This window comes from Lepisosteus oculatus, chromosome 6, assembly GCF_040954835.1.
Source record: "Lepisosteus oculatus isolate fLepOcu1 chromosome 6, fLepOcu1.hap2, whole genome shotgun sequence".
In the NCBI taxonomy this organism is placed as follows: domain Eukaryota; kingdom Metazoa; phylum Chordata; class Actinopteri; order Semionotiformes; family Lepisosteidae; genus Lepisosteus; species Lepisosteus oculatus.
In genome coordinates this window covers 36298946-36320180 of record NC_090701.1, presented here as the reverse complement: position 1 = coordinate 36320180, position 21235 = coordinate 36298946, and the positions used below count along the sequence as shown (strand labels likewise).

General features: G+C 36.4%; 1 protein-coding gene across 1 annotated transcript in view; it reads left to right on the top strand.

The window, feature by feature from the left end:
* Nucleotides 1-21235, top strand: part of phlpp1 (PH domain and leucine rich repeat protein phosphatase 1) — a 111739-nt gene that overhangs the window by 50014 nt on the left and 40490 nt on the right. Inside the window, exons 2-3 of the mRNA XM_015354224.2 lie at nt 6149-6345; nt 12345-12470. Coding sequence (XP_015209710.2) covers nt 6149-6345; nt 12345-12470 — 323 coding nt within the window. The remainder of the gene's footprint in view (nt 1-6148; nt 6346-12344; nt 12471-21235) is intronic.

Sequence of the window (21235 nt, the reverse complement as noted above, 5' to 3'; positions counted from 1 at the left end):
AATGAATGACTGAATTTCCAAAATTGACAAGACGCCTACGTTGACCATACTTAAAAATAGGTTATGGATTCCAGTAGTTCGTTATGCTTAATGAAATATTATTTACCCGAGTTCACATTATTATTATTTTTACTCTCCAGGTTCACTTGAGGGTCTTTATTATGAAGTTCTTGTGACTACATTCTGTTTAAGTACATCTTAATTTAAAAATGCTCAGTAGACAAGTTTCTGTCTGATAGCTTGCACAAATGAGTGCAGTTTAATTGATGAAAAGAGTGTGTCTGGCAGTTTAGCTGCAGTGTTTCAACAATGGTGGTTTATAGAACAGGAAAACGTGATCTTTTACCTTCATGAATGTTCATTGCGTTTGTGTCTTTAACCTAAATATAAAATGCAAGTTACTCCTTTGAAATCTTTGTTTCTCTTTCTGCAAAAAATGACATTTGTGTTGAATATTGGAGTCCCTCCAACAGAAGAATTAAGTTTTGCTTCTGTCAAACAAGTTTTTTTTTTTTAAACTGAAATTTTGCGAGTGGTTTCCCTTAAATCATATTTGCATTCCACTGCAGAAAGTTGTCTGACAAGGGCTATCTTGGAATGTTTTGACAATGGAGGGGAAACAAATCAGGCCAAAGCCCGACAAATATGATTAAAGTTCAAAACAATCTCAGACACCACTGTGATTCTTATTCTTGAGTTTAAAAGACAGAATTGTCAGCATCTGTAATTGGCTATATAGCAAAATCCATTTGATTTAAAGAATCTTTTCCAAGGGCACATAGTTCTCTGTTGTCAGTTGGAAATTCCACCGGGTTTTGAACAACTGGACAGTGGTCAGCATTGATAATGGCTCTGTTGTAAGACAGAAGCCTGTTTTTCAGATTTGATCTGAGCTCTTCCTGAGAAGAGCCAGTCTCCTGGCTCTATTATGTGCTTTTGATTGACCAGAGAACATACATTTGTGTTCCTTGAAGTGCTGGTGTGTGATTTACTACTTCAAAAGGCAAGCAAATATCAAGTCATCTTTTATAATAATTGTTTGCACATATATAGCACTTTTCTGGACACTCCACTCAAAGTGCTTTATAGGTAATGGGAACTCCCTTCCACCACCACCAATGTGCAGCATCCACCTGGGTGATGCGTCGGCTGCCATTGTGCACCAGTGCGCTTACCATACATCTGCTATCAGTGGGGAGGAGAACAGAGTTCATAGACGGGGACTATTAGGAGGCCACGATTGGTAAGGGCCAATAGGAAATTTGGCCAGGATGCCACGGTTATGCCCCTATCCTTTTCGAGAAACACCATGGGATTTTTAATGACCAAAGAGGGTCAGGACCTAGGTTTTACGTCTCATCTGAAGGACCGCGCCTGTTTTTTTTTTACAGTATAGTGTCCCCATCACTATAGTGGGGCATTAGGACCCACATGGACTGCAGGGTGAGCGCCCCCTGCTGGCCCCACTAACACCTCTTCCAGCAGCAACCTTAGTTTTTCCCAGGAGGTCTCCCATCCAGGTACTGACGAGGCTCACACCTGCTTAGCTTCAGTGGGTTGCCAGTTGTGAGTTGCAGAGTGATACGGCTGCACCACATCGAGTAACATGTATGCGGTTGATACTAAGCTGTAGGTTGACTTGTTTTGTGCATGTCTTCCAATGTTGCACTGGTCTGTGCATTAAGGTAAACTGCAGCATGAAAAAACCTAATTTTGTTTTGTTCCTTCCATGTTTGTGCTAAGCTTCAGCCACCACATTGGGGCAAATGAGTAAATCAAGTTTAAATTTGTTATTTAAGCTCTGCAACCGCAATATTAAAAAAACCCTCATTAACTGTTGCTTCTTGGCAGTGGTATTCTGAACTTTTTTGGTCTTCATCTGCGAGTCTTGTCAACTGTTACTGAATTTCAATAAAAGCAATAGTATCTCTGTGCCTTTTAAATGAAGATTATTGAAAGTCTTTACACAAATCTACATTTTCTACATCTACAGAGACATTTTCTGGCAAATTTTACAGTTTATGAAGCAATTATATCATATATATATATAAGCCATGGATATCTCTTCTCCATTTTAGAGTCATTTAAATAGAATTTGTCTTGGCATTTTTGTGTATTAACTTATACATCTTCAACTCTCACAGTCTCTTGCTGCAACAAAAAGGTGATCTTTTTTGTGAAATGCTGACTCCTGACTGACATCTTCTCCTCCATATTGTCATATTGAAAGTGCTGAAAACAACTTGACAAGCAAACACAATTTTGCATCTAAACATAATAAGGGGGCTTATATAATGCTGTCCTGGGTGTACGTAGCAAACACTGTTATATACTGTACATTTTTGTAAGATAAATTCTAGAATTATTTTCTCTCAGAATCCACAGGGTGTTATGTTCCTGCCAACTCTTGCAAAACCATGATTGGTAAATATTTGAGTATATTGGAATAAGGTTGCCAATGTCGGTGCTACATTCCTTAATGGCTAACACACGACAATGTGAATTACAATCAAGCACATGAATGTCGTAGAAATAGTCAAATGGAATGTTATTAATCTTGAATCCCGAGACTTAAAAATATCAAAAGAATTTAATGTAGTTGAGAGAGAACTGCAATCACCTGAGCATACTAATGTGAAAATATGCAACTGAATGCCTAGCTGGGTGGAGAACCTTGTGCAAGGAACACGAGGAGACAACAGTCATGAGTTGGTGGAGGAGCCACAAATTTAAGTTTCCGCAGGCAGAGCTATAAATAAGCAAGGGTTTTCCTGTGTTTGGGAAGACTGGTTCTCAATATATAAAACGGGTAAGAGTTAAATTCCTAGTTTGGATAACCTGTATGTCTGTTTTATGTGAAATGTAAAACTACATGTACAGTACTAAATAATCTGGTGAAATTTTTTTGCATCAACAAGACCTCTGACTCTCATATTGCAGCTTTGGAAAACTGGGAAGGTTTTTTCAAAGTGTTTCTCCTCTTACTTGTTAAATTTATTTTACTTGATTTACTGCTAGAAAACAAATCAAGAGTCTTAGTGGTGGGAGTGAAGCTAAGGATTAGCTGCAGGTTCAGTCCTCCACAATTCTAAGACATGCCATGTAAAGTAAAGATCCTGTATTCAGTTCATCAACTGAATGTAGCTTGGTGTTGAATTAATGTGGTATTGACAATCGTCACGATAAATATACCAATCAAGAATCATATACAAGATGTCAGAATTATTAGTACTTCTGAATTTTTCTTTTAATTTTGCAGACCTGTTTCAAAAATTGTTTCTTTCAGTTGAATATGTCCACCTATACAGAATAATTTAATGTTTAAAATACAAAGTAACATTATCCCCCCCCCCCCCCCCCCCCACAAGTTTTCCCACAAGAGCGAGACTAAAATCGCAAACCCCATGCGTTGTTTATCGCTCTTTTGTGTGTTGCTGGGGAAGTCGATGTGAAAATGAACCCTTACACTGTAGTACTTGAGGGAGGGGAAGCCAAGGCCTTTCCTGTGGTAAACTGCGTATGGAGGAAGGAAGTGATCAGCTTTGACTAACAACAGCTGATTTGTGAGCCGCACCCCTGCCCTGGTCATTCCTCAAACGCGTGCACAGAAACAAGTCCACAGCAAGAAGGTATTGAAGACGCCCATAGTTCCCCAGCTTCACCCACATGGATCCTGTTCACATGAATCTGTGTCTGACTCTTGCTGCCAGCTGAAGTGCAGCCTTGTCTCCCTGTGATGTCAGACAGGAACAGTGAGAATGAATATCCTGTTGCGGTACTACTCTTCCTTTGGACAACATCACAAAGAAGTGTTTTTTTTTTAAGTATTGAGTTCATTTCTTACCAAGGGACTGAAATTTCATTCTCAAATGACCTTTCACCACTAAATCAAATTATTGTATTCTCTTTGAAAGTTTAAACAATAAACAACTCTGATATTAATGAATAACAAAATTGACCAATAATACTTATTCAGAACACAGAGGCTAAAACTACATTTAAAATGTCAGATATTTTTCATTATTTCTAGGAAAGACAATAACCAAGCATTCTGAAGAGGGTTGTTCAAAGTAGCTCTCAGCATTCCACCATGCAATACATTGCCCACTTTGTCTTGTGCAAGTTTTTCAATTACTTGAAGGGCTTTTAAGGACCTGCCTGTATTCAGCTGCAAGCTGGCTATGCAGACTTGTAGAGTGTAAGCAGTCTGTTTTTCCCATGAGAAGAGCTGTGTGGTTATGACATCACTGAATGAAGTGAGTGTTTATCTGCAGATTTAAATCTTAAGAGTGAAATATGCGACCTGTTAGAAATAAAACATTTTTGTCCAGTGCATCTCAGATCTGTAAAGGAAAATGCATTTTTGGTGCCCATTTTATGTCTGGTTTTAAGGCTGTGTCAGAAACTGGCTTCAATGCTGTGAAATGTGCTCTGTATTAGGTGAAAGATATACTCTTTTTGCTTGTGAGGTGAAGCTGTAAGCACATGCATTCATTTGTCTTGCCTCTGTGTAAAGCCCTATTTCAAATGTACGTTTACCCAGGTAGCGATGAACAGACTTTGAACCCCAAAGTCACTTATTGTATTGTCTCAGGTAAATGAGAACATTTACAAATCATTAGGTGTACATTCCTAAGTATGAGTCCAAGACACTAGTCTATCACAGGGAGCACATTCACACACGGGGACCTTTTTAGCAGTGTTAATTAACCTAGTCTGGAAACTAGTTGCAATTACAATTGAATTAACTAGGTTCTTAAAAAATGCTTTGCTGTAAATTTATTTCATCTTCATTTTTTGCTTTGATTTCCAGCATAAACCAAAGTTTTCTCATCATAAGGCAAGTGATCTGAAGGCACTCCCAGCACTTCTAAGTAATCTAGTATTCATCCTGCTGTGAACAGGGCTCACTCCTGTTGCTAATGATTCCCCTATGTGCTCCGTGCTCATGTGAGTAACCCAGTCAACAGCACTGAAGCTAGTTTCTGTACTCCTGAAGGTATTCACTGGCCCTTGAATGCTTCCCCAGAGCCCAGGTTACAGTTAAATTCAAACTAAAACAATCAGATCTTTGACCAATTGATCATTCTGATGAGTAATGATAGCCATAATGAAGCATTCTCTAACTTACAAAGGAAAATATTTAAATGGCATTATTTTCAAAGAAAATGATCTCGCTTTAGATGTTTTCGCAGAAGCTAGTACATCAGATTTGTTTTAGTTCTGTGCTTTTTCCGACTAACAAAAATATGCTATATCATTCACAACAAATGAATCGTTGGTGTACCTCCAATGTACCTTGCAGGTTAGAAACTTTAATTCAAGGGCATATGATTAATTTAATGTCCCTCTGTAAAATCAACTTTATTATTGATTTTTAAAATGCAGCAGTACTTGAAAATTATTTATTATTTTTTTAAGTTTATGTATAGGTGGAAAGGGGTGAAGCTTCGTAAATCTTTTTCATGTTTTCTATAGATGCTTAACGTGTTATGAGCAGTTACTGGTTGAGTGGTTATATTAACAAACGGTAAATGGGAATGGCAATACATTTCTCATTGACGTGAGTAAATGGACACACGGGAGGAAGAGCAGTTCTGGTTCTGTTGGGTGATGAGCTGTTGATGGAATTGGCGAATCGAGTTGGGCATTTCATAGTACATTTTGTTGAAGCTGCCATGCTGCTGGGCTGTGGAGCAGCAAAGCTGCTCTTCAGGGCTCCAGGCAGCAAGAGGGAAATGCATCCTTACTTAACAATGAGGGGCTGGGTGTTGCTGACAACCGTTTCCACAGCCTAAACAAATAGAAAAAATGTTGTTGAATATCTGAGTAAATCATAAACCTTGTAAGAGAAGGGATGTATGGTGTAGGGGGTGAAGGGGTGTGTTTGAATGCACACACATTTTTTTTCCATTATTATCGGATTTTTTGTCAGTGGGGAGAACCCAAAACAGCATTTAAAAAAATATGTTTGATCTTAGGAGACACGATTTTAATATTAGATATGATTTTGTGGGGATGCATATCAGTTCTGTTTGGCTTTGACGTTTTGCCAGTATGCTGGTGTTCAGGGCATGGTGTCCTGCTCCACGCTGACGCCTCTGGGCAGCGTCCTGCGCCACACTGATTGTTTGATCTGTGATTCCAGGGAAGCCTCACAGCGTTGAGAGCTCCGAGCGGATCCAGCTCTCGGGGACCTACAACATCCGTAAAGGGAAGATGCAGCTGCCTGTTAACCGCTGGACCAGGAGGCAGGCAATCCTGTGTGGCGCCTGTCTCATTGTGTCATCAGTCAAGGAAAGCCAGTCAGGGAAGATGCACATCCTGCCTCTGATTGGGGGAAAGGTGCGTTTTTAAGCCTTGATTTTCATGTGTGCCTTTTCACTCATTTCCCTGTCTTTGGTAATTTCCTGTTTTTGAAGCCTACTAGTTCTTCAGCTTTGTCAAAAAGAAAACATCGGATGGTTAATATGGAGTTGCAGAGATTTATTAAAACATGTTTTGTTAAATTCAGGATGTAGTGTATTAATATTTTCTTCCAGACGAACATGTATCTGGCCAGAACAATTAATGAACTTAATGACTGATTTTGTCCTGACACTGGTTAGCTTGCAGGCAACCTGGTGGTGCAGTGGTTAACATTGCTGCCTCGCAGCACTAGGGGCCTGGGTTCAATTCCTGGGGTGCTATCTGCATGGAGTTTGTATCTTCTCCCCGAGTTCGCGTGGTTTCCTCTGGGTGATCCGGTTTCCTCCCACAGTCCAAAGACATACTGGTAGGTTAATTGGCTTCTGGGAAAATTGGCCCTGGTATGAGTGTGTGTGCATTTGTGTCTGTGTGTGCCCTGTGATGAACTGGTGTCCCATGCAGGGTGAAACCTTCTTTCCTCCACTTGTTTGCTGGGAAAGGATCTGGGTAAAGGTGTTAGAAAATGAATAGGTTCTTAGCCTGCTTTCTATATAATATTATTTTTTAAGTACACAAAGCTCATATTAAACAAAAGCCCTTTTTCCTAACATAAAATTTTGCAGCTAGGTAGCTCTAGAGGTTGGATTTTTTATAATTCTGTATTTCAGAGTTTAAGAATAATATAATATTACAGTTAAACAGCTTAATATGTATTTTTTAAGACTAGGTAGTATCACCTGTCTTCCTAGTGTAACCTTGACTAAATTAGATCAATATTATTATTATCTGGTAGCCTAGCACAATATCTGTTGAGCCAGTTCTGATGAACCCAGCTCTTTTGTAAATGACTGATTGCTATGTACTCCATTGTTTATTAAAGTCTGACAGAATCTTAATGCTGGCTTGTTCTCTTTCAAAACCTGGGCATCATTACAGGAGACAAGATAGAGATGATCTCTTTATTTTCTAGAAGCTGGTATGAAATATTTACTATTTAATTTAGGTTTTCTGCACAACTATAAACAGCTGTTTTTATACACCTGTGCCCTGTTTTTTAACACAAGTTTTTCCCATGTTTTTGCAAAACAGTGATATGGAACTCCTCATGGGGAGCATATTGCAATATGGATATTTTAGTCAATCTAAGGTCTGAAATCATATTAATGGTTTATATGTTATTCATAATGTACCTTAATTTGCAGATTATCCATGGCTATTAGGTACTATCTTCCTGGGTATAAATGAATCAGTCCATTCTGTCGGAACAAAGACCTTGTTGCTATTATTAATCTCCACAGAGCCATTACTTACATGTAGGTGTTTTGTTCAGCAGCCAAAACACATTGGTGTTGCTCTGGAATATTTGATGATGTGAATTGGAGCTACAGTTTTTTTTTAGATCTAAAAAATAAGTAGGTATTAGCCAGCACTTTCCACAGCTCAGCTTTACATCTTGAGGTACAGTTAACAAATATTTTGATTTCACTTGTTAAGGAAAATTGTAGATTTTAATATAAACCCATTTGATTTGGAAATCCAAGGCATACCTTGGTTAACAAAGAGGTACCATATTTGTTACAGTGCATTGGGTATTATGTTTAAGTTATTCATTTTACTTTTGAAAACAATTAGATGTCAGCTATGTGTAGAGACCAGTTATCAGAGCAATGCGGGTGCTGTAAAATAAATGTTTTAAGAAAAACTAAATCGTTCCTAAGTCATCACAGTGTCATCTCTTACGTGTCTCTTGAATAGTGAAAGAATTTAGAAGAATTAACTAACCGCAGAAGCAAGAGAGTGAGTTGGATGAGTGGGAAGGGACACTCACAGTAATAATTACACTGTTATTACTGTGCTGTAATAAACTTTATCACAGTATGATAGTGCTGCATTTCTAATAGTTATAAAAGCAAGATGTAAAAGTGAGGAAAGTGCACTCAACTTAGAATGAAAAAGTAATATAATATAGGGTAAGCGATAATACTTTAGCAGTGATCTAATTTATGTGTTCAGTATTTGTTTATATTAAAAATACTAACTACCAATAAATCACACTATTTCTGAAATTGTTAAATATTCCTATGGAGATGCTTGTCTCATGATAAGGTACTAAGTCCCACATCTGAGAATTTGCCATTCACAAAAAAATCAATGTACCTAATCATCAGGAATACTTACATTTAATGACTGGTTTCTCTGTCCTGTTTTTGTATCTTTGATTGATAAACTATTAAGTTAAAAATTGTACAGCTTAAATCCCTTTGTATTTTATTTTTCCTTTCACTCATATGTTAAAGAGTTGTTAGTTTTTTTTTCCTGTTTTATGTTGTGATTTCTCCACGTAATCAGTTGTCATCAAATGTGCACATAATGGTTTGTGCTCCTATGAAAATGAGAGCACCCCTAATCCCCTTTTCCACAGAAGTTGTTCTCTTCCTATTAGGAAACAGGAGTAGTAATTTGTTGTTTTCAGCCCTAGGGATAAGATGAACTATTTGTACTCAACACCATACATACTCTTTGATGTGGGTCATTCTTCTTCAGAAACATTGTTTTTTATAAGGAGAGATTCATGTGGGCTACTCAGATGTTTTCAAAAATGTGTAGCATTGAAATTTGCGGTTCATCAGTATAAAACTAAAGGACTTGATCTTTTTTGGCTGGTGTGCTAAATATCTGCGTCTTGATTTTGTACCTCTAATTTGTACCTTTTGCGAATTAATAAAATACTCTACTTTGGAATCCCAATTAGCTCCTAAAGTAAAATTATTATATTTAAGAAGCCCAGAGGGAGTCCAAATTTAGAATCAGGACAGTGGCATAGATAGTTATATCAGTTCTCTGAAAAGCTAGGTTGAAAAAAAATGAGCTGTCCACTGCCCAGTAGTGAAAAAGCTGGCAGTTCTAGTTTTAAGACAACTTAAGCCTTTTTCTGTTAGGTGTTGTTAACTCAAAAATATTTAAGAACAAGAACTTTCCCTATTAATACTTTTGTTACAAAGATCTTTTTTTTTTTAAATTTAGCCATCAAGATTTGATTTGCTGTATTCTTGTATTTTGTCTCCAGTAGATCACCTCTTAATCTGCACCTTAAGCAACGTATTTTTTAGTAACTGTCTTGGTCCTGTCCATTGGTTCCAACTCGAGCATGAAGATGAGAAAACAGAGCTGCACTAAAGCAACCCAGTCCACAACTTTCTTTTTCAACATGAACTTCACTTTTCTTTGCTGATCATACCACTTGTGAAACTGTCCAAAGGCTTAATTTGCATTTCATCCAGCCACAATGTTTGGAACAATTTAATCTGGGAGTTAATCAATTTCTATTTGGCAAATTCATCTATTTTATTTTCATGTTGCCATGGAACCCTGCTTCAGAAAGCAAATTTATGAGGTCAGCCCCAGAGACCTCATTCTGTCTGAGAGAGATTGCATTCTGGTGAAAGCAAGTGGTTTTTTAAAAAGATTTTAAAAAACATTTGGAGTTGATCTCCCAAACACTTTTTGTGACTGCACATTTCCTGAAAACTTTGTTATTCCTCTTCTTGGGTGCAGCAAACATCTCATTAGCCTTGAACATCTTCATGATGGACACTTGGGTCAAAACTGAAATAACTTGTGCTGTTTTTATGTAGAATTGCTAAGGGTGATAATATTTTGTTCAGATCTCCAGGCAGTTCTCTGGCTTTCCCAACAACTACGTCTTACAGAATTCTTTGCTTATACAGTATGTTCCTCCTCTAATACTTATGTTCTTCTTCTAATTCTTGGTAATAATCTAGATAACGTCCTTAAATTTCTGTAAACTTTGAGGCTTCATAATACTACCATATGATAAAAAATATGGAGAATTTGATTTGTAGTATTTCAAACTTTTTGTTTGAGGATTAATTTGAAGATTGTTTAATTAGAAACGTATGTAATCTCACTCACACACACACACCTGCAATACCAGGCTTGACCTCACGTTTTTATAATATAGTTGTAATGTAGAGTTTTTGCGATAGCAACATGTTTTATCTTGGTTTGATATATGAGGGTGTCACTGGGCTACCATGAAGAGCTTTGCTGAGACTCTACACAAGATAACTAAAAAAATATTTTATCAAAAATAACTGCTACCAATATCAAGTACTTTTCTCTGGTGTTTTTTGTATGTACATTCTCCTGTTAGAAAACATTAACATTTTTCTGCTAATGGATATTTTTTTTTCATACCTTTCTAGAGAATCCCCTTTCAGACATGTTTTTATGTTAACATGTCTAAAGTAGTGCTACATTTATGTCTTAAAAGTTTAGGGAAGTAACTTTTAAGCAGTCTAATAGACCAAGTAACTTGAAGGTTAGAAATGAACACAATACCCCAAAAACAACTATTCAGCCTTAAAAATTTAGAGTGCTTACAGTTTTTGTCATTGCAACAATTGCCAAGATGTGTCACTCTCTTCAGTAACCCAGGTCTTTTATTGATTTTGGCTCTTAACTAACCGACTGACTGCTAACTGGCTTGCACTCGTAACTGAACTACAGCTTTTAACTCTACATCTGAATTGCAACTTAGTAGTTTTATATGATGCCTTCATTCTTTAGATTTTTGTTTAGGCACAAATGAATAAAACTTGCATGTGCAGTTCATTGCCTTCTGTAATTTGATCAGCATCCACCAGACACCTCCCAAATCACACTGGTCCTCTTCTAAAAAGCAATCTTAAATTTCTTAGATCTAAGTGCTGCTTACAATTCTGTTACCATATTCTACTTGTTCATTTGGTGAGATTGTTTGACATCTATAGTACTGCCTTTAACTTATTGAAACTTATTGTTTTTTTGTCCATCATTCTTTTTTCTCTTGGTGGTTTTAGTTCTGAGGTTTGTTTGGTTATATCGGATGTTCTGCAGGGCTCAATACAGGGCCTTCTACTGTTAAGTCTGAAGCGACACCTAAGTTATCACATGTTCAGAATTTGGAAGCTAGAATTGTCACCCACAAGTGATAACATAATTCCTGATGTCTCGTGGAGTCCTTGCAGTAGGTTCCTTACAGATTTTTGGTTTAATTTATGATCTGCCTGTTTGTAGTATAATCTCTAAATGGCGTGGCTCCCCAGTATCTAACCAATTTGTTATCCGCTTAGACTCTTAAACATAAAACCTCTTGCTTTTTGCTCAACTGTGTGCCAACACTGTTCCTCTATACTCAAAGCAATTTGCCGACATGTCCCAAAGCTGTGGACCACTATCCCCAAAGATTGAGTGTAAAGTCTGCTTTTTCAGAAAGATTTTTACTGATTGTTTTTATTGACTATTTTGCTTGGCTTAACATTTTTGAGATGGTTACTTGTTACTGTTTACGACCTGTCCCACTAGCAGAAAAGGTTAGTGCACTTTGTATCTGAACTTTTGGCCTGTCAGGACTTCTAAGTTCTGTAAATAGCAATGAAAACCTTTTCAGTTATTCTTGTATCACAAGCCTTCTTACAATATATGAGCACTGACTACTATTTTATATAAAACAATCTGGCCAACAAGAGTTGAAAGAACTATATTAAATTCTCTAGTACATCTGTATAAGAAACACATCTATTATTTTTAAATAATCTTACATTGTAATGTTATTGATTCTGTTTGAGCTTAGCATTCCTGTTTTTAAACTTAGTCTTTAAACAAGTATTTCATGATATACAAGTAAACACACTGATTACAAATGTTTTTTTGAAGGAATGAAGAAAGGAGCACCAGTAATGAATTTGTTCCGTAGGTGAACTTTGGCTGTGTAATATGTCATTCCTGCTAATTAAAACACATTAAATGATCAATTCTGGTTATGAGCTCCCTGAGCCTAGGACATCCTCAAAAGATATAGATATGTTGTTTCCTATGTTTGCAATTATCAAATGTAAAGCTTGATGTGCCTTTATTTTTATGTATTTTTGCAGGTAGAAGAAGTGAAAAAACATAACCACTGCCTGGCTTTCAGCTCTTCGGGGCCACAAAGCCAGACCTATTACATCTGTTTTGAAAACTTCACCGAGCACTTACGATGGCAGCGGCAAGCTTCCAAGGTGAGGCTATCGTGAGCTATGCTTCTTCTGTGAAAATTAGATCGCTCTGTGAGAGCAACATATGTAATTGTACCTTCTGCTAAAGACGACCCCCCCCCCCGACACATCCTGGCAGCCTGGATTGTCATTGTGTGCTTGTTCAGCAGTTGAAACATCAGAAGATTACAGTAGATCATGAGACTGAATATGTAGTCTTCCTCTCTTGTGATATTTTCTTGATTTGGTGTGCAGTTACTTTCACTCTTGTGGGTTGATATGTCTTTTGCCTTATTTCGTCCGACACATTTTAATGGCCTTTAAATTGTTGACTTTCATTTCATCACTGGATACCGAGGTGAAATGTGTGGGAATCTGCTGTGTGCAGTGATGCACTCTTCTAATTTCCCTCATTTTGCATTGGGTGTCTTGCTTAAGGGCCAGTTGTATAGAATTCATATGTATACATTTGTATTAGCACACTATTAGGGTCTTTTTCTTGAGAAAATTCCTCCCTTTCCATAAGCTTGCTATCACTGAATGAGCAATTTGGCACATAAAGGCCTAAAGCAGCTTAATGTTCATACATTGCTTTTTAACATTAACATAAACTACTGGTAACTTCCACTGCTGATCTGAAAAAATAAAATCTCATATCACATTAAATTCAAAATGTAACCATAATTTGTTCTCAGGGTAATTAAAATTAGACAGGGGTATTGTTTCACCAAAATTGAAATGGTTCCCATGGGTCTGTTTAGTAATTTGTGCTTCCCAGTAAGAAATAAAGTAATTGTAATTTTAATGCATATTGTTAGAGCCAAGGGGTATAAACCTGAATTTTTTAGTAGCTTAAATATTTAATGTCCTTTATTTTCAGCTGACATGAATACCATTAGTATTTGTTGGAGAACTCCAAAAAATAGAGTTGCAGAAATATTTGCACATTGTCATAAATGTGATATTTCATAACAATATGATAGTGTCACTCTAAAAAAGTAGATATTTTTATCAAATACATATTACTACAATGAATTATTAAACTTTATATACTAGTGAGTAAAATAGAGGTTTACACACCTGTTCATAAAGTTGTGAGTAACAAGGTAAGCACTTTCAAAGCAAATGGGTTCTTGCTCCTTTTTTCTGTTTGGAACAGTTTGATAATTAAAGGTGCAAATGTTGCCCTTCTTATATTTTCTAAATTCAGTTATGAAGTTAAAATAGACACCAGATGTGGCTAGGTCAAGGAAAATGAAGAAAAATATATTCTTTGCAATATTTTTGAAAGTAATGATAGCTGAATTGCTGAGGTGTCATTATGTGGAAAACACATTTATTCTAACAGATTGAGTGAAGTCTGCTAACATTTACACTTACGAGCAATCTATTTAAGTGTGTGGTAAATTACACTGAAAAAGCAGAACAATAAATTAGCCATGAGGATGACGATAAAATTACACTGAAAATATTAGTTGTTGAAAGTTCTGTAATAGAAAGTAATAGAAAATGGCCTAGTGCATGAAGATTGTAGGAACACAGTGTCTAATGACAGCAAAATAAGGGAAGAAAGTGAGAAGAAAGGTGCAAAACTATTTCACCCATGGTCCCTTTTCATTAGCTGTTTAGACAGTGATATGTGAAGTTTGTACATAGCGGTAATTACTCTTTCATGTAAGTTATTACCTAGAATCCTAATGTCTCAGCAGATCCTGAGTTTTTGATCCATATACAGCAACAAGTAGAAGTACTTTTCTGTTTTAATAATTTAAGATTTTAATTTGCCATTATTTGGCAAATTATTAGACACAGCACCCTTTACAATAAAAAACAACTTTGATCTTTTTGTGCAGGTAGACTATTATGTTTGTATTTGATACTTTGTTAATTGTGTTCAATTTAAACTTCAGAAAGAAGTACAAGTTTTCTTATAGTAAATAAAATTGTGCAAGTAAACATGAAAACATAACAGATTCAAGTTCCAATTGTTCTGTGTATTTCTGCATTGTGTTGTGCAGATTTTTCTTACTGGAACACCATAGACTAACATGCCCTGGGGCTGCCAGTCTCTCTGGCCTGTATGTGGTCAACAGCTTTATTCTAAGACATTTAGGCCACCTAGCAATCCTGTGAACTGGCTTTCAAAAATTGTTTTGATGACCTCTTGCAAACCAAGGATATGGGGTCTCCAAACACCTATAACAATCTGCGATGATATGTATAAGGTACCAATGGAGAGCACAACCAGACATGACCGAATGACCCAAACCTAAGAGCAACCATTACACACATTTCCACACTGGACAAGTTTATGACAAGTTTTACTCCAATAGAGGAATATCTTCCTCCACTATCAGTCCTACAATCTATTTATTGCACTCTGTTTTATTTGTTGCTTTTTGTCACTTTAATAATTATTATCATCATATTTCTGTAGTGTACTTAGATATCTTCCTGTTTCAATGGAATTACAATAAAAAAGCCATGTCTTTATTTAAATAAAAACAATTGTTGTCCTTGTGCAAACTGTTGGTTTGATTTTAGCTCTTTTAGCTTATTGAAAAGTATCATGGAGTAATAGTTATAAAATCTACACAATTGTAAAAGAAATCATTAAAATAATAAACCATTGAACAGTATTAGAAGGCAACCTGAGTATAAAAGTAACCACATAATGAGATCAATAAAGTTTTACTTTAAAAGAGGACTTTTGCTTGCAGTTACTCTTGCCAACCCAAGTAGGACAAGTCAGGAAACCTATTTTCTATATTTTCTCTCGGACAACCTTGTCATCTAACTGCAACACTGCCCTAAGGACAACTCAGAATAGAAGCTTTGAGATGGGCTGGATTAGAAACCATCACCTAAATATTACTAAATTGTTTCAAGGACTGAAACATATCCACTGTTGACTCTTGTGAACTACAGCTTAATCTTCCTCATGCAGTTTAACAATACACTCCTTACAGTACCAAAGTAATGAGAACCGCCAGTGAGGTTGTTCTGAGTCATTGTTCCTCACTTGCTATGAATATAGGTATTGGTAATACAATTGAATTCTGATAGAATTACGCACCTTGCATCACTATTTTAATATATTTTTTGTTGATATATTACTGAAAGCCGTTATCTTATAACTCTTATGTACACAAAAAATGAAATCACAACCTCGTCACAGTTATGTATTGTCACTTCATGTTCACTCAGTACTAGAGCAAAATAATCTCCTTCAGTTTCTTTGTGATATACTGTATACCATCCATTGCTTCTGAGATGCATAGAAAAAACACATTGAACCTCACTGTTAAATGGCATAAACAGTGTTACAAAATGAAGATCAAAAGTCTATCCAGTTGAATGTACTTTAGAAATCGATCATGACACAGCATTTTTAGTACTGGTAAATCTTTCACTGCATATTTGTGATGCTTTTGAAGATAAAAGGCTACTGGCAGGCATGGACTGTGACCAAGGTGACCTTAAAGAATAAGTAACTGGGTGAACTGTTGTAGGGAAAATCTGAGACTTTGGTGTCAGTAAATACACAGCTTCTAGAATTATGACTGAGGCTGGCAGGTTTCTGTGCTGTATATCGGGAGCAGACAATAATACCTCTGCAACAAGGTGTTCTGAAAATGTGCTCTTCAGGTACCAAGTTGCATGACAGTGACCATCAGAATTTGCTGTGCACTATTTAATCTGCCTGAGACTAATTGTGGTTTCACTACGGTAGCACCAGTTTAACCTTCAGGAGATCTTATGTGCATCCCTGAAAATTGTCAATAAATGGAAGCCTTTGGCATATTTACTTCACTACAATTTTCTTCTGGTGGAATAGGTATTACGGCAGTGGAAGTGAAAGGTAATTGTGGGTCCTTACGTCAGCAGAGCCTTGGAACACTCATCTGTTTCTGTTTTGCTATGTCATTATTTTGAGTCAGGTTTATATCGGAACACTGTTAATAGATTAGAGAAGCATAGTAGTCTGAAATTTGTGGGATTAATTTATTAAATCTAGAAATGCTTAAAATCCATTTCTAAGCAACATGCTGAGCAACACTATGCTTTTAGTATTGTATGGCCTGTATTTGCCAGGAGCCATATCACCCTACAACTCCCAAATGGCAACCAACTGAAGCTAAGAAGGTCAGTACCTGGATGGGAGACCTCCTGGAAAAGCTAAGGTTGTGCTGGAAGTTGTGTTATTGGGGCCAGTAGGGGGTGCTCACCCTGCAATTTGTGTGGGTCTGGGGGCACTATACTGTAAAAAGGCGCAGTCCTTCGTATGAGATGTAAAACCAAAGTCCTGAATCTCTGTGGTCATTAAAAATTCCAGGGTGTTTCTTGAAAAGAGTAGGGGTGTTATCGTGGCATCATGGCCAAATTTCCCATTGGCCTTTATCAAGCATGCCCTCCTAATAATCCCCATCTATAAACTGACTTCATCACTGTTCTCCTCCGCATTGGTAGCTGATGTATGGTGAGGGCACTGGCGCACTATGGCTGCCGTTGCATCATCCAGGTGGAGCTGCACACTGGTGGTGGTGGAGGGGAGTCCCCATTACTTGTAAAGCGCTTTGAGTGGACTGTCCAGAAAAGCGCTATATAAGTGTAAGCAATTATTATTGTTTTTATTATTATTTCCAACTCAGGATTTAAATCAATTGGTAAAATTATTTTTATACTTCTTTCTCAGAAGTATTGTTACTAGAAATCACGGACATCTTACATGAGGAATTTTTTTGTTCTTACTGCAGTCGCAGTAAGTTAGTGACATAATCTGGGTTTAAACCTGTGATGCTTAATTCATAAAGCTCAGCCTGCCAAATGAGCCACTCAGGAGCCATCACTCACAATCAATTTTACCTTGATATAAATTAATATTTACTTCTTATTTTTTTTATTTATGTCATGTTGCCTCTGAACTTTGTTTTGTGATGCATTACTATTTTAAAATACACAGAAATAGTTATGAGGATCAGTAACCTGAGGTGTTTGATGAAGTTATTGCATTATTCCTTACTGTCTGTACTACCCCTGACACACTGCTGAAAACAATATCTCTCACAATATATTTAAATGTCTGTCCAGGTTAATCATTGGTTTTCAATAACTATGTATTCAGTTGTTAGTTTTCTTTTTCAGTCTTGTGCTTTTGCTTGACAGTCTTCAGTCTGCTGATGATGTTTAGCTATTGGATTCTAAGAACATTAATCATCTTTCACTGTTAAATAAAACTATCTTCAATAGTTTATTTATGAATGCTGTTATCCTGAGACAAATCGCAAAAGACAGGCCTTTGAGCTTGTTTATGATTTATGTCTCCTAGTAGTTTATAATACAAAAGATGACTGAATGTGACAGATATAAAGCTGCCCAAAGAATTTTGTCAAGCATGACGAATTTAATTTTAGGGAGGTGCTGCTTGTTATCTGTCTGGCAGATTGAAAATTAATACTTTTTTAAAATGAAAACAGTATCTGGTTAGGACAAAGTATTCAGATGAATTCCCATGACACAACTACATTGTGTGAATTTTAAGTCTTTATGCTATTCAATAGTATTAAAATGGTACATTGTAATAAAATGTCAAAACGTGTCCTAGCAGTTCATAGCTGCCATATTGCATGTTTCTGTCTAGTATGAATATGCATTTCAATTGTACAGTACTGTGAAGGACATCTGACAGAGGTAGAGAGTAACTGCTGATTGAAATCTTGAATTTCCAAAACTTTAACAATATATTAATTTCTTTAGTCTGTGATATTTCCTCACCTATGCTTCTTTCTGTAATTTTAAAGTTGAATTGCAATTTTGGTAGTTCAATTGTTTTCATTGTTTTCTGTTAACGTTCATTCATGGAAATAAAACAGTGCACAAATGCACAAATGCAGAAACTAGGTAGGATATAGAATACCTAAGCCCTGTTTTAGCTGTGAACACTTTAAACTGCACCTTGGTTTATTTTAAGGTATTAACATTTATATTTATTGACCTTCCACAGATCTATGCTCTTGCCGGCTTTGCATAAAGTTACAAATACAGGCATTTCTGCTGTAACGTGATAGTTGTGTTCCCAGATAATACAGTGTTATAGACAGTCACGTTTATAGAAACATAAGGGGGGTTAAGGAGTATAGATTTCATATTCTGAATAATGAAGGTAATTTTTCTAGAGTAATTGGTCATATTATTGATATGTGAATGTAAAATGTCTGCATAAAATGTGTTTTTATGATCATTTTAAACAGAACAAAGTAAAATACACAAAATGAGACATAATACGCAGTGGTATTTACATTGCTAAACAATGAGAAATTTTGCAGAGGAGGAGGGCGAGACAACATTATTCATGAGAAAGATTAACAATACACAATACTGGAATTTTTTAACTTGCCATAAAAAAACATAGAATCAGCTTATAAACAATGTTCTTAAAGAATGAAAATGTAGTAGCTGAGCACAGACTCAAAACTTTGTGTATGCAAAGATAGATGCAAGTGAGAGAATATGCCAGCATCCCAAGTGTGCGTGACTTGTTTCAGTATACATCAGTCGCATTACAGCCAACATGCACCCACGTTATGGAAAAAACATTCCTTAATAAATCAATCTCGTTACAGTCAATTTGCATTATAAACACACATTGTAGCAGAAAAAACTCCTAGTCTTTTTGCATCTGTTTAAATCCAGTCCTTATTGTTACTCTACAAAACCACAACATTTTGTTATTGTGTAGCATCATCACTGTGAAAGTGAACGCAGACTGATTGAATAAGTATTTTCTGATTTTAAAAGCCTTATTAAAAGCCATCTGGATTGGGATCTGGTAGGCTTACAGTTTGAAGCAAAGTGGGGGGACAAAATCAAAGCTGTATAGTGTAGGAGTTGTGTGAATTTACTGGCACAATTTATTAATTGTTATTGTATGAGCTATTCTTGGCTATTGGGAATCAGTCGACACAATAACAAGCAGACGACACATGGATCCAAAATAAAAGGAATAAATTTATTAATACTTTTAATGTGCACATAAAAACATACAAATAGAATCCATGAAGCAGTCTGCCTACATACAAAAAGCAGATTGTTCACATGAGGGTTAGCAAGAAATAGCAAATATCAAGGTTAAGAAGTGATAAAACAAATACAATCATTATGCATTTTGGATACCATCAGTTATACTAAATCATTAATCAGTCGCATTAATCATTCACAACATTCAGATACTTTTAAGTAAATACTATTACTTAGATTAATTTATTTGCAATCAAATACAGCATGTTAAGAAAACAATTGAATTCTCAAGACCGATAATGTTGAATAATGAATTGAACTCATTCATGACAGTGGACTTTGTAACTCCTGCAATGAAGGAGAAAGAACAGCTGACGGGGTCTGCTGAGGTGAAGTCCAAACCGTTTTCTGCTGGCCCAATGCCATCCATTTCTGGTGCAGTTCAGAATGTTGTGGAGAATGAAAGTTCTGCCTTAGTCTCAAGCTGATAGTTGAACCTCCTGGTTAGCATTGAGTTAAATCAGGATAACGTTCATGCACAAGGGTGACTACTTCTTCAAGACAAGTCACTAATTGGGGAGCAACTCGACTCCTGGTGTGGTGGCTTCTTCTGAAGAATGAAATATTCAGGCGTGTTGCTGAAAGTCGACATTTGTATTGCTCTGGTGATCAAGTAGATGCATGGTGGTAGCTAGCTTCTAGCAAGGTCTTGCTGTTGGCAGAATTCTGTCTTATCTAGGGGCTTTCTCCTAGTTTGGCGCTTAGAGCGAAAGTTTAAGTACCATGGCTTAGATAACAGTAGTTGCAGTCATATGGGGAAAATACCAAAAACGTTGGTAATTGGCCAAGAAGTCATCAGGTGGAGTGGGCATCTGTACTCTACATGTCCCTGATTGGTCATCTTTTAGATGATTGACCATGCTCTGTGACTTTAAGACCATTGTCCAGATGTGCCTGTCGCTCTGTGCTAAACATCCAGGCAGCCAGAGTGGGCATCTATCATGGGAAGCACTGTCCTGGGTCGCGTCACTGCCCCTGAGAGATGCTCTTTATCAAACAAGCTCACCTTCCCTGCGTTTCGGCATGCAAGGATCAGTAGGCTATTCTGTGGCTCAATCAAACCCACAAGAATGATTAATTCCATGTCTTATTAATAAACATTCCTGCTAGAATACTATATGAAACATTTTATTACATACACCATTCTGGTACAAGACTAATTTATGGTTTTCCTGGAATCGTGTAGTGTTTGACATTTCACAGATTCAGATATGAGTATTTTCATGCGGTGTTTTGTAAGGGTAGTGCTACAGAATTGCTCATTGCCGTGTTTCCAACAAAACTTTATATTCCCTTGTGATAGAGATAATGCTTAATTAAGATTTAATAACCTTTATTTAAAGGTTATTAATTGCACATTTAAATGCGATACCAGCAGGTTGAATTATACCTTTTAGCATTTTCTAGCTGTCATTTTAATTTTGATTAACATGTAAAATTACACTTTACAGAAATAATATTTTAATAGAAAGAATATAAGTTTGTGAAAAGTCAGTTCCTGAGTTATTACATGATGATTGTAACATGCTCTATGTCAGCTGCTTTTTTGAAAGTAGTCATTGTACTTATCCACACTAGTACACATTGTTGTGGAAGTTTGAATCTCTTCAATATTTTTAGAAAACTGGATCTTTGGCAACAATTTAATAATGGATTTAAAATCCATAAATGATTATCCTTTTTCAGTAAATGCGTACACTAAATGTAAGTGA